Source organism: Pipra filicauda, unplaced genomic scaffold, assembly GCF_003945595.2.
Source record: "Pipra filicauda isolate LSUMZ 115617 unplaced genomic scaffold, ASM394559v2 scaffold65_size3143899_pilon, whole genome shotgun sequence".
Lineage (NCBI taxonomy): Eukaryota > Metazoa > Chordata > Aves > Passeriformes > Pipridae > Pipra > Pipra filicauda.
Genome location: NW_024104820.1, coordinates 2,298,344 through 2,312,839, shown reverse-complemented (window position 1 = coordinate 2,312,839; position 14,496 = coordinate 2,298,344). Strand labels below are relative to the sequence as shown.

Sequence of the window (14,496 nt, the reverse complement as noted above, 5' to 3'; positions counted from 1 at the left end):
AGAGTAATTATTTCCTACTCAGAAGAGACTGCCCCAGAAAACCATCTCTCTCTTAAGCATCATCAGCAGTATTGTGTACTTATAATGCATTTTTAAACCAAATGAAGTGAATGAGGTGGCAGTGCTGAAGGATTGTTAATTCTGTTTCTTGTTTTCCCAGAAGGGATGTAGGATTTCAGTTTGAGCCCATTTATAACTCGTGGAACCGGCTCAGCTTCCCTAGTCTTCTGCCTCAAAGCAGAAGAAAACACACATGCTCAGTGCCATTTCCAAATCCAGACACGTGATTTTGGTGCTAAGAGCCCTCAATGATTGAATTTTCCTGGCTTCCTGCATGCAAATGAAATGCCACCTGATACTAAGAGTCTACTACCTTCCATTTGTATGTCCCTGGTAGGGCAGCAGCTGCAAAAGGCACCTTGACAGTAACCTCAAATGTGAAAACTAGGAAAGAGATACACTAAATTAAGAGTGCCGCTATCTTTCAGCAATTGAACTAGTAATGGAAAGATTCTCACTGTATAAGCATATATTATGTATAAATCCTAAAGCTAAACTAGAGAACGGCAAGTTCTAACAAAAAAAACCCACTACCCAACCCAAAACAAAAAACCCCAAACAAACAAACAAACAAACAAAAACACCCAACCCCCCCCCAAAAAGCAGAGAACAGGAATATAAAGCAACAAAACCCATCAGAATTTTCCAACCAGTAGCATCTCAAGTCTGCTCCGATATTTTATTAGTCTGGTAAACATCAAAAAGGTCAAAAGAAGCAATCCATGAATCTCTCTTTAAAAGCGACAGTACTGTAAGAAACAGCTTTCTCTGTGACCCTTTTTCCTCTGATCACTTCTAGATGAGGGAAAACTCAATATTTTAATAAGCTCTGTCAGATACTTTTTATCCCCAGAAGAAGTTTGGGTTCTGTACAAGCTAAATATCTGAGCAAGTCTAACAAAGAGCTGAGTTAGTCCCCCCACCTCCAGGGCTGAGTGTAGCGCATTGTTACATAATTTGGTTAACTGTATGCTCACTATCTGCTCACAGGGCCTGACACTGCTCTGATGTCAGAGTTTTAAGAGAAAAAAATTGGGTTTTAACCGGAAAAAATATTCAGAGACTTCAGATTAATGTGAGATCTCAGAAACTGAAGCTTGCATCCCCAGAAGAAATAAGGAATTGATTTTTTTATAAACATCATAGTCTGTTCAGTGTTCCAAAGACTGCATTTTGCTGATAACACAGCCTTAATAACTTAAACATATTTATTTTGACCGAGACAGCACTTTTTTGCATTCTGCAGAGAGGCTGCCTGACTTGAATAGATAATGGCTCCTCTGTCCAATCGATCGTCTCAGGGCATTCAAGAGAAGTCAGTATGGATGAAATTGCAGCTCAGATTCAGAATCTGTAATGAAGCTGTCACAGTCTGAGGAAGAAGCCTGTTTGTCCACTGGAAGCTCAGTGTCTTCAGAAAAATCTTACTGCTTGGCTGCTCGTGAGGCCCAGTGACAGCTGCATTTGTCAGAAGTCTGTTCAAAATGTGAATTTTAAAATGTGTTTGTGGTATATTCCCTGAGTAAGAGCCACAGCATGAGATTTAGCTGGAACACATGCTCTCAATCATCTAAACCAGCCTAGGGAAGCTATGTGACAGAGGAAACAGCAGGAGTTTCTAACATGCATCTAATAAGCCTCATGGACCAGCCTCTCACATCATCCCTGGTGCTCTGTGGGGCCATCTGCACACCATGGACAAGGGAACCAAACCCAGCTCTGACATAAGCCCTGCTGATTTCTGTAGCATTACCTCAGAAATTACCTTGGCCTGAGCTGAACATTTAAAATTGACCTGTTGGGAAGGAATTAAGGTTGGGGAAGAAATATTGATGGAAATCTGAGGTTTGTGGATCTCGTTTACATTGTTAACTGTTCAGCAACAGCTTTCTGCACAGTTTCAAAATAAAAAGCAGTCAGAGGCATGCTCTTTGCAGTTAGGAGTGTATTTTCTTTTCTCCTTTAGGCCAGTTCAATTAATCAGATGCTTTCACAAGGGCTGGAACAAAAACAAATTCAAGTGTTTCCATGACAAAAAACAATAAAATATTATATTTGGCTCCAAAGAGGAAAACCAATAGTTACCACATGAAAAAAAAAAAAAAGAGGGAAAAGAGAATGGATGGAAAGAATGAATTCAAGGGTGTGGTTCACAAAGAGTCATAGGATGTCTGAGCTGAAAAAAACCAAAAATAAAAATAAAAACAAAACCAGCTAGTCTGACCAGAGTACCTGATCCAGAGATAAAGTGGTATTGGATGGCATAACAGTGCTGCAGGACACTGACGTAAAGCCCATGGTTTTAATCTGTTCTTATCATTTGCTTCTGCCCCGTTAGCTCCATTTATTGTTAACAGTCAGCATTCCAGAGTTATGAGAAACAGAAAGCTGTTTTTATGTGGTTGGTCACCCTCATGACACAGATTTTCTGGGAATAACACTGATCTCTGTTCAGATATAACTTCCAGCAAAGAGAGAGCATGGCTTTGACAAAGAATCAAGAACTTTGGTAATATTTGGTGTTTCTTTATATTCAAATGAGAAGACCGAAGCATCTAATAAAGACTTGGAAGTGCAATAGATTGAGAGGGTTCCTTCCTTTTCAGCTCAGAGCTACATCTTGGTGAGACAGATATATTTATAACAATCTGGTCTGTACTAAGGAGAAGGTGTCAAAATTTAACAAAGCAGACATGGTAATTTTCCTCTATGTGTGTATTTTCAATAGAAGCCATTACAAAAATTATTTAACTCTTTCATTGTGTCCAAAATAATGGCTCCTATTTCCATGAAACATTTCTAGGAAACATCTTTATGAACAACTTAAAATTTGCTTCTGGATGTTAATAAAAGGAAGGGAATTTGATGAGGAAGAAAAAAAAGACGGTGCAACAGTGTCATAAAAGAAACAGGGAGAAAGATTAAAGGAGAATGTATCAAACACTTGAGCCATGGGGATAACTTGAGGTTTTCACATAAAAAAAAATATTCACCAGTCTTGGTGAAACATAAAGCAGTTCTGAGATACTGACACGGAAAGGACAGCTTGTTTAAGAGGCTTTGTCAAAGGAAAGGGAAGGGAGATGCTGCATTTTACAAAAACAAGTATGCTTCAGACAAATGTGCAAGAGAGAAATGTTCAAGAAATTATGGTATAAAAATGAAGTTAGCAGGAAAGTGGCTGCAATGGGAAAGATCTCAGAATTTTTGTACAATTCTCTGACAGCTCAAAAGGATGAGGGTGTTTCTAACCAAAAGCTAAATGCATTCATAAGAGCAAGTTTTGTGATTACTGGGAAATATTTATTACAAGATGGCTTATTTCAGGTAGTAGAGAGAGTTAATGGGACATGGAGGGACAGCAGACTGCAGAGCTATTTTTGTACTGATTTTGACTTTCTATTACAACTGGAAAGTTGTTTGACTTGAAAGAAAGCAGGAAGCAGTAGAACTCACTACTCGGAGATAAGGAAAAAGTGAAATTGGAACAATAACTATGAGAAAAATCAGACTTCCAAACCCAAAGAACTTGTAGACAGGATATTCTTGGGAAGATAATGTGAGACTGAAAGACATTTGGAACCTTAGTGATCACTGAAACACATTGTATCAAAAGCACACTAGGAACCTCTTTTTTTCTAACACTTTGCAAATATGTGTGTGTGGTTTTCAGCTTGGACTTATGTAGACAACTAAAGGAAAGAAGATGACAAGATAAAGCAGCTTCTGAAAATGGTTAACCCTAAATCTGAGTCATCATTTGTTCTGTGCAGACTGTGTCAATCCTGCTGTGAATGTGTAATTTTATAATAAAAGAAGAAAATATGCATGTGGAAAGGTACATAAAGCTCCACCAAGTGCCTTCAGTTTGGCAGGGCAAGCTCTACACTGCCAGGCAGGACCTTTGATCCTGCACTAAAGAATGAACCAATTTTCCCCAGTAAGCTGATTTACAGTAGGTTATCTGTCAGCAGATCAGAGCCAGGTGTTGGGAACCAGGTGAACCAAGATCAGGAGACAAGTAACTCAGTCATGCCAATTCTGAGGGCAGGAAGGCAGAGGAGCTCAAACAGCAAGGTGGGTGTCTGTGCAGATGAATGAGTAAGGTTGGGAAGAAGCAAAGCATAGCAACTAGGCTTCAAATGGTAAAGAAAGAAAACCTCTGACCTAAGGTGAATACCTTGCTTGGAGACACATAGCAGAAAACTGCAGGATCCTCTTAATCAGCTTCTTCAAGCAGTTTGTGACCAGCAATGCACTCAGTTGGTTTTAGGCCAGCCCTCCCTCTCCAGTCAAAGGGTTGTCAAACAAATGGTTGGCAGCCACCTGTACTCTTACTGGATCATGATAGCTCCTAGATGACAATCTGCAGATGTGGGCATTGTTCTGGGACTATTCAAGAAGTGGTCATGCACAGCAGACTTAGATTGCTGTTTAATGGATTCCTCTGGTCAACAGAGACACAACTGAAGCCTACAGGCAGATTAACTTCAATCTAATAACTCTGGGAACAAACAACAATGAAGATGTAATACAACAGACTTCATCAATACCCAAACCAGAAAATACAGGTCACCTCACAGTCCCTGGTGTCAGCAATGTGACATACAGCCATACTTGCCAATGCTATCAATGGAGAATTCATGGACCAACTTCCTTACACCCACATCCTACAGAAATCCCAAAGTCAATAGGATACTCAAAGCACAGTGTCCATTTGGTCAAGACTTCCACTGCATTGCTAAGCTAGAGAAGCCTGTTTTAGAGCCAGAAAGCTGGAGTTAAGCTACACATCTCTTCAACTCATACAAATGTTTAGCTATCTATCTATCTATCTAGAAGCTGTATATTCAGGATCTGCCTTAGGATGTGGGTTAAGTTTTCCATGAACAATGCTGCTTAGTGTGCACTAAGTAACACAGGCTGGAGAAATCAAAGCTACTAATGTGGGAATGGGCAGCAGTGAGTAGGTACGGCTGCTGGACAGAAAGCTATCTACCTCTATGCTGGTGACACATCACATCACCAGGAAAAGAGCAGAAGAAAGACTCCAGCAGAATGGTACACGATCTCTTAATCTTTTGGGTTCATTATAAAAACTTTAAAATGTCACCCGTGAATTAACATCGACAAAACTCCCAACAACTCTACTTGCATTAGTGATCTCAAATGTCTCTAGTGAGAACAATCTAGAAAATCTGTAATTCTAAAGAGTTTCTTCCTGAAATTACTTCCTATCCCTTCTTCCTGCACTGAAAGTGTATTCAACTCCATTAGTTGAGATTGGTCACCTATCTGCTTCCCAACATGAATAAAAAGATGTCATACATAACAGGGTCATCCAGTCTTATGGGGCCCTTACAGTTCAGTACACCCTTAGAGGGGTACCTTTTCTCCTTGTTCCACCACCCTAACATGACTAGGACACTTCCTCTTCTTTTACTTTTTTTTTCTGAGTAGAAAGATTCTTCATAGTTTTCATCACTCAAGGTTATAAATATTACCATTTCCTTGGAAGGTCCTACACAAAGTCGCACCTTAGTTATCCACACAGCGATCCATTATCTTCCTTTATATCGGGAAATTGTCTCCATGGCACAGCACCCTACATTTAATTCTTTGTAAAAGATGGACTTTTTAAGACTGTTTCAAAACAGTTTTGTCTCTTGTTAGGAAGAGTACAGTGCCTAGCATCATTATTGATTATGATATACAGACACCAAAGACATAAAAGCAAGAAATAATAAGAGCATTGTGGCTTCTGTGACAATACCTGTGAAACTTAACTAACCACAGTAGAAATGGGAAGCCACAGTAGAATTGTTTGTTCTGTTCCTGCAGTTCTTGGGATTATCTGTTCCAGACAGAAATCCATGTAACTTGTGTATTTTAGAGGAGTAAATATAATGCTCTTACCTCCAAAACATCATAGCTGCAGTTTGGGTGATATTCAATGTCGAATTCCTGAATGGTGAGTTGAATGCTGCTGCCAGGTGCTGTGTGGATGTACCAGATGCATTCCCTGTTGCTTGGGTATCTGCTGGGGTAGCCAGGGCTGTGAAATGAGCCAGAAGGGCCAGAGAGTTCTCCTCCACAGCCTGACAACACAGCAAAGCAGCCTGTCAGTGAGGAGCTCTGGAATAAGGACAGACAGTAGCATCCATTCCATAGACAAATGTGTATTCTGGGCTGGAGGGTCTGATCTATCATAGGGAACCCAGGAAAAGAATGGCAGGCTAGCCCTGTTTGCACTGCCTATGCAGTAAGTACTTAGCCTCCTGTTTGGGTATGTTTTATACCATACCTCAGCATCTGCTTTGACAGCTGAACAAATTGAGACACAGAGCACAAGAAGTGACATTTTTTTGTATTGGCCTTGAACTTTATCAGTTCTAGAAAGCTGAATCAGATCCATCCTCAGCTCTTACTTAGTTCAATTAATACACAAGTTAAGTTATCATGGAGAAGGCTTCCTATTGTTGTAAAAATGCATTTCCCACTGCTTTAGAAATCATAAAATTAAAGACAATACAATTTCCCTCAGCCTACTGAGCACGATTACAAGCTGCCAAGTCACAGTGGATAAACTGGCTTTCTGACACTTGGTGGGTGTAATGTTCTTTTTTTTCTTTAATTCAACTGGAACTGTGCAATTGTAAGACAATCCGTGTTTGAAAAGCTACATATTTTTATTTTCAGATAAGAAATTACTTCCTAACACCCTACTCCCCAGCCCCCTGGGTGACTAAGTTCTTGCATATCATGAGCTAGATTGAAAAAAAAGAAAAGCAGCGAAGCAATGGATCAAATGCAGGCCCTGATTTGACAGCACAAAGCAGCTGAATATCTGAGACTACAGTTTCACCATTGCTTTATGGAGATGTTGTAAGTGCAGCACCAGCCTCCTGAAGATGCTATCCCTGACTCAGTCCCCAAGTGCAGGCATCAGCAGGGTGGAAAAGCACAGCAGCCCTCCCAGTGTCAGAGAAGACTTAGATCAGCTACATTCATGGCAAAACTTCACCTGTGGAGAAGCCAAGAGGGTGGCTGTGTATCTGTCACATGCAGAAAGTGTTTGATCTGGTTTTACAAGTGTGTTGCTCTGCCTTGCAGCACCATTTTTTTCTTCTCTAAATTACAAGCCCCCAGGTGTTTCATTTAGGCACTATCTTTTGCTCACACAGCTTTTATAGGGTCACTCGAGCTTTGCAAGTAATGCCCACACTCCATCAATCTCTCTGGCTTCATCTCCAGAGGGAAGGTTCTGTCACATGCAAAAAAGCCCCAAAATACTTAATAAAGCCATCTAACAAACCATGAGTTCTATATGTCCAGAGGCAAATGCTGCAGTATGTCAGAAGTGATAAATAGGGTTTGTATCAGAACCATTATTTATAGGATGTATTTTATAACATAAAACAAATAAATTACCCCTTTGACCTGCTCAACTAATCCACACATATATGCAAAACTCATCTAATCTCTTCTAAGTCTAAGAATAATTTGCAACTTGAACAAGGTATCTTTGGTCATTGCTCTGCCTATTGCTTTCTTTTTTATTTCAGGAAGCTATAGATCAAGATCTTTAGTTAAATGCAAATACTTTCCTTAACACCTTCTGTGACTGCTAAGTCCCAGAAGCATTTGCCATCATCTCTATCATGGGGTCTTTCAGGTCCTTACTGAAAACTTGGGTTTGGCTTTATCACAGTTGGCTATTGGACTACAAAATAAAAATCTATGAGGGGAAAGAGCAGCAGGTCTGAAAGGGATCAAAGTAATAAGAAGCTATTTTAAGCTAAAAAAGATATGTCCAAATACAGATGTGAAGAAGACTCCAGCCATGCCAGCAATGTAACACTGATCTCTGTCAGTCCATCACCTAGTACTCACTGGAAAACCACCTTTTAAACAGAAGAGCTCTCACAGTTGAACAATAGTTAGCTATAACCCAGGAAAATCTTTACACAGCTGAACTGGACCTCACTGGTGAATTGGCACAGGCTTAGTTCTTCTCCTTTTCCCCACCTCACTGCAGTCTGATGTGGTTTGCCCTGCAGCCACAAAGTTAAACTGTCAAGCTACTGGGTGTCTCAATCTAGGAGCTAAAGAAGATTTAAAGTGTATTTCAAACCAATCCTGCCTTCAGTCCCTAGGAGAGACACAGAACAAGGTAGTGCACTTCCTTCCCTGAGGCCTGCCAGCACTGAAAAATGTTAAGTCCCTGAAACTTTGATATCCATGAACATTTCATCAGAGAGATGGAGAGGAAGAAAGCTCAGTGTAACCCACCACCCCTTTCTTCCCCAGTGCCATTAGAAGATGGACTAATTTTTCTCAAAAGAAATCAGGTCGTTGAGGTTTTATAACTGGAGAAAGAAAGGTGTCAGCAGCAGAGGAGCTTTACAGTGGAACTTCCAGGTGAGTTACTCGCTTTCTTTCCCCTCACCAGCCGGATTTACACAGCTACTTAGGACAGATTTCAGGAGGAAAAAGCTGCTTTGCCAGCTTGGAAAACAGAATGATTTTTCAACAAACAGACTTGATGTCTCTGCTCCTGAGGGGGTGGGAACAGGGAGGCAGGGGAGTTTCAGCAGGCGAGAACAAAGCCAATCGCTGTTTATCTCAGCCTGAAGAAAGCTGGGAACATTTTAAAACTAAACAGGCAGTTATGACTCAGCTTCTCCTACTAACAGTTTCCTGATAGCCACAAAAGACATGTTTTTTATTTAAACTCGAAATGGCTCTGATGAGTGGAAAGCTTGTGTGCTGTGCTTTGAGACACAGACCTTTCTTCCTTGTGAATTGTAGGTAGCATTCAGATTACTCACACGCCCTCTCCAGAGAGGTTTATATTTTCTCTGAGCTCAATCAATATTCTCTAGATGAGGTATGTGAAGCACATGAGTAAGAAGGTCAAACTGTTTTAAAGTCCCGTTTCTTTTCTTCCAACTACAAATGTTCCCAGAAAAGGCTTTTTGTTAAAATGAAGTGATTCTTCTTAAGTGCTCCAATAAAATGATGGTAAAGTTTAGGTCTCTGTGATTCATTTCTTATAATGAATGTGTGGAACTCATGTTGCCAATCATTTATTAATTGTTTGCAAACAGATCAGAATTGCTTGAGTTTATGCCTAAGTGTTCACTGGCAAATAGCTGAAAAAAGAACTCACTGATCTTTGCAAATATGTGAACTTCACATCTGAATTGTTTTGACTAAAGTGCATATGCCAGTAGAAACCTCCACATCAGAGCAGAAGCACAATCTCTGAACCTCTGGCCAGCTGGTAGAAAGTCTATATATTACATTTCCTCATATGGATGAGGTAAGAATCAGTTCTGTTGTGCTTTTCTGAAAATACAGATAGTGGATTTTAACAAAGTATTTACAGAAATATTTAGGGGATTAAAAAAAGTGTTCCTACCTTTAAACTTACTAGCTACATTGCAACACTAAAATAAGAAAACAAAAATAATAATAGAATAACTTTCTGAAATGCTTAAAAGGCTTTGATTAATTACATGAATATAAACCTCCCAACTCTCATAGTGTTTATATTTGTCTGCAAACATCAGATAAGATTTTGCTTCTATTCAAATAAATGGAATTTGTGCTGTTTATGGCAGCAAAGTAAAAAAATGTGATCTTTAGGAGTACATAAAAATGCAGAAGCAGAACCCATAAGTAGCTGTATGACTTCAGCTCTCACTGAAATAATAGTGAAAAATCCCAAACCATTCTGTTTCTAGTGGAACATTCTCAGCCCAGAAATACATGGTCTTGCTGTATGTGGACAGATAGGCAGACAGCTGCACTGTGGAAAAGTTTCTTGCAGCTGAACTGCATACAGCATATACCCAATTTGTGCCGACCTTCATGCAGTAATTTTGGAAATTTCAACCCTGCAGTTAAACTGAGGAAAAAAAAGAGAGATACTTTTTTAGTAGTGTAAAGGTCCTGGAATTCCCTTAAAACAACTTAAAACAACTACCTACTTTAGTGTTAGTTGCTAGGAAATCAGACAACAAATAGAAAGCTTAGGAAACATATATTTGGTGGTTTTGCTTTCCTCTGACTAAAATCTACGTATTCATTGAAGATTGTGCAAGGAATGATTTATAGATCTTTCCATATTACTGCCTGTCTGGTTAGCAGATGCTGTTCATTAACCAAAGAAGAAACCCTATTCTCATAAATAATTATAGCAGAACAGAAATTTAGTAATCTGTGGAAATCTCTTTTATTTGCAAGGTTTTCAGATTTATTCATGGGTATGTTTTAGCCACATGCTAGAAAAATCCTGTCCACAAAGGTTAAAGTGAACTGGCACTGTTCCTGTAAAATCAGAGTTAGAGAAATGAAAGGATTCAGAGTTTTCCAGTTGTGGTGCTCATGGTGAAACATTTCAGTAAACATAAACTCACTCTAACTGCAAGGAACAGTATAAACATTTGCCTGTACTAAACTAATACTTACTAGCATGAAGTATAATTTGGATTTGATTCTGAAAAATTTTGCTCTGTTGAGTAGGTTTAGTTATAGAATACTGTGCAATGGATAAAGTGGAATCATTTTTGTGATGAGGATTTATGCAAAAGAGTAAAAATTTGTGTGAGATTTTGGTGAGTTTGTGTGAGTTTTGGTTTTTTCTGCTTTCTGATTAGTTGATCACTTCTGTAGCTTTGATTATCATTTTATCAGTCTCCTGAATTCTGGTATTTTTTCAGTATGTTCCAATCTGAAATCAGTAAGATGGATAATAAATAGACTGCTGGGAGCCAGAGACATTAAATGCAAATTTAGGCATTTAAACAGGAGCTGAATCCTCTAAGATACAGAATGGCCCCAATTCCCATATCAGCTGCCAGTGTTCAGTGTTTAAAAAAAAAAAAAAAGCCATATTCCAGCTCTCAGACATTGATTGAACGGTTCAGAAACAAGTATTTTAAGAAAATTCTGGCCCCTATTGTTATGTATTAATTTAGGAGGTGAAAGAAGAAACAGAAAGAAGAAACAGAAGAAGAAAGAGAAGAAGAAACAGAAGAAACAGAAGAAACAGAAGTTTGTTGTTGAAGAAAAAGAAATAAATTCATCCTTAGCTCTCATAGAGAACATGACTATGTCTTTAATAGTCAGACTGCAGCATAAAAAGCCAGTTCTGAATATGGTAGCAACCACAACTCAAAACAACTGCTCAGGACTTCAAAAGATCACACTCTGTGCATCCTTAGACTTATTGTGACAGAAAGATATTGAAAAGGAATAGTCATTTTTGAAAACTGAACAAACGTCAATTTGTCAAAGGCAACATAAGAAATCAAAAACAGAGCTATGATTCAGGCTCAGAAAATCTGAGCCTCAGCTCCCTTGTTGACCTGCAGTGTGATATTCTTTTCAGCAATCCTAATGGATACCTGACAACTGTTGGCAGTCAAGGGCTTCACTATCTTAATCTAACCTCTGTTTCTGTTATGCCTCTCTGAAGAACTAACAAACTATTTAACATTTTATCTGACACATATACTGAATATGTGAGACAAAAAGAATAGTGGGTGCAATTTTTGACTATGCAGAGAAGAGACAATTAAATTTATAAGCTCTACTGACAGCCAAGCAGCCAAGTGAGTGATCTTCCAATGAAATAGAGATGTATATCTAAATCAGTCAGCTCCTACATGCACATTGCTTAATAAGGTAGGTGACGGCTCTAGGAAATATGTGTCTTCTCAGATAGTGACAGTTGTCACTGGTGTAATTTTGCACTAAGAGACCTTTGCCCTCTTAGCCTCCTGAGTTTTTTTATTTTTTTTTTAAGGAAAGCAATGCAATTGGCATTCCATCTTTGCAACATCCAGACTGTTACCAAGAGTTTGTTCTTTCTCAAAGGGCCAATATATGCCCCCAAACACATTTGCCCATATTAAGCTTCCTAAAATAGAGCAGAAGTGGAATAAGCACCTTGCAGATTCAAGCTTTCCTCTAGTGAATAATCCTCTTGAGGCCTTGGCTTACTGATTTAGCCAAATCTACTCTAAATCTATCCTCATTATTAAAAGCCCCTTAGATGAAAAGTGTTATTTCAGAACCATAACCATTTTTAAATTGAATTATTTGCACTAGAACTTTCCATCCAAGTTAAAATTATATAGGACATCTTTAAGCATAAATAACAGCATTGTCCTAAGATCAGTTACTAATTCTGTCTTTGCAAAAGCCTAAAGAGTGGGTTTCCTTCAGTACAGCAGCTGGAAAGATCAGATGCAAATATTTTAAATCAAACCAGTTGAAATTTTTGTCATGTGTGGCAGGAGGGGCTATTCAAGTCAGTCATCAATGAGGTAAGCTTTTGGCTTTTTTTGATCACCTTATAACTGTGAAAAAGGTTCTGGGAAGAGTGTCTGAAGCAAACTGTATCAGGTACATGGTGTCAAATGTAAGTGCTGCTCTCTTTACCATCAAAGCATGTGAATGTCCTTGATATGTATCTCATGGATGTTTCACAGCAGCCAGTTAAGGGGCACAGGGACGGTCTGAGAAATAGTTCATAGCAGCTTGAACTCTAGAGCACACATCTGTCACTTGAGCAGAAATACAAGCTTTTCTCTCAGCAATACATGTAGCCTTGTTATTTTCATGTCAGGTGAGATGTTACCAGACCAGGGTGTAGATTCTCTGAGGGATTTGCCCTCAGGGAAGAAGGGACCTGAATGTGGCACTCTGAAATATCCAACCAAAGGCTGCAACTCCTGATAAGTTTCCCCTGTACCAGGAGACTTTTTCTAGTGATTTTTTTTTTTTTTTGTGCACTTGAAATCTTTTCAGAAGGGAGAGGCAAATATAGCACCCTGACCACAGGGACATATTTAATTTTATCTGGTCTAGGGCAACAGTATATGCCCAGACAACATAGCCCCCAAGAGTAAGAGGAATAGCCATATTTGTGCATCATACCAATTGAGGAAAAAAAAGGAAGTGCTTGCAATGAACAAAAAGCTGACAACTGTGGTTAGTTCTGGAGGAACTTGCACTCACATTGCAAGCTGTCAGAAGTCACGGCCGTGACGTTCAGAGCCAGCAATAACATTCCCTAAGAGCCAGCCCTATCTGACCCTACAGATCCTGGTCAGCTCCTTAGACACAGTCTCACATTAGCAGTCTGTGCCCTGTGCAGCATTAGGCTGCAGTGTAGTGTCCAGGAATTAACAGAAGGGCAGTGCTGTCTGATGGAGAGGTGAACGTGTCAGTGAAGAAAAGGAGTGCAAAGGGGTGGGAAAGGAGGGAAAGCACAAGAGTGTTTACCATGCAGGCAGATTTTGGAAAGCTTTGAGAGCTTTAGAAAAGCAAGTTAACCCAGCACCATGGCTACTGTATGGAGCTGATGTCATCTGGCTGTGCATAAAAGCCTCCACTTTGTCTTCTTTTGTGCAGTCCCAGAATGACATCACCCCAAAGCACAAGAACATAGCTTTGTGCTGCAGCCCTTCCCCTGCTGGCTCCTTGCACACATCCCACTCCTCCTGCATGTGTCCCTCCTTTAGCCAGAAATGCTCCTTCATTCACCCCCACTGAATGCAAGGCACCACTGTCTGGCCAATGACAGCCCTCTGGGAGCCCACAAGCGCCAGCAGTCTGTGGTAGGTGCAAGGAGCTCCTATTCAAACAGCTTATAGAATGCCACACACCTCAGCAACCCACAGTGGGCCTCTGAAGCCCACTTCAGCTGCTTCACAATGCTGTCAAACCTGAATGCTGTGAACTGATTAGACAGACAGGGCAACTGGGGCAATTTAATTATTTTCAAGGTTGGATCTCCTTAGACGGGATGTACAATGGCACATGATTTAATCTTGTTACAGTCCACTATTGCTGTTAAATAAGCAGAGTGAAAAAAAATTGCATTTGTAGCATCACTGAGGAAGAAACAGCAAGAACAGTTTGCAGTTGTACAGTTATACAGACTTGTTTATAACTGGCATAGTTTTTTGCCTATTTAATAAGGCCTGTGACAATCTTCATGACATGTAAAAACAAGAGAACAAACACTCAAAGCACATCCTGGCCAATGTTATTTCATGCAGAAAAGTGGGGTGGGGGGCAGCTGGAAGTGGACATTACCCAAGAAAAGAAGTGCTGGTAAATAAAATTAGACAGAAGCCTGCAAAGAACACACTAGTCGATAGAAATGGGGAAAACTGAGGGCTGAATGATCCCATTAGAAAGCCCAAGTCACTCATGGTTACCCTGTAACAGCATCTATCTTCTGTTCAGTACAGACATTCTAGACATGCTGCTCATCTCTGTTCCTACTCTTGGAAACGAAGGCATATTTCACTAACAGCTCTCAGTGTCCAAGCAGACAAACTTCGAAGGTGTACATGTGCAGAAACATTGACTGGGAAAATATTTAAAGAATTATGAGGAAATCCAGCGTTTTTA

General features: G+C 39.7%; 1 protein-coding gene across 1 annotated transcript in view; it reads right to left on the bottom strand.

Moving 5' to 3' along the window:
• CUBN (cubilin) overlaps nt 1-14,496 on the bottom strand; it is a 143,199-nt gene that overhangs the window by 72,538 nt on the left and 56,165 nt on the right. The window contains exon 29 of the mRNA XM_027720543.2: nt 5,977-6,158. Within this exon, the coding sequence (XP_027576344.2) occupies nt 5,977-6,158 (182 nt within the window). The remainder of the gene's footprint in view (nt 1-5,976; nt 6,159-14,496) is intronic.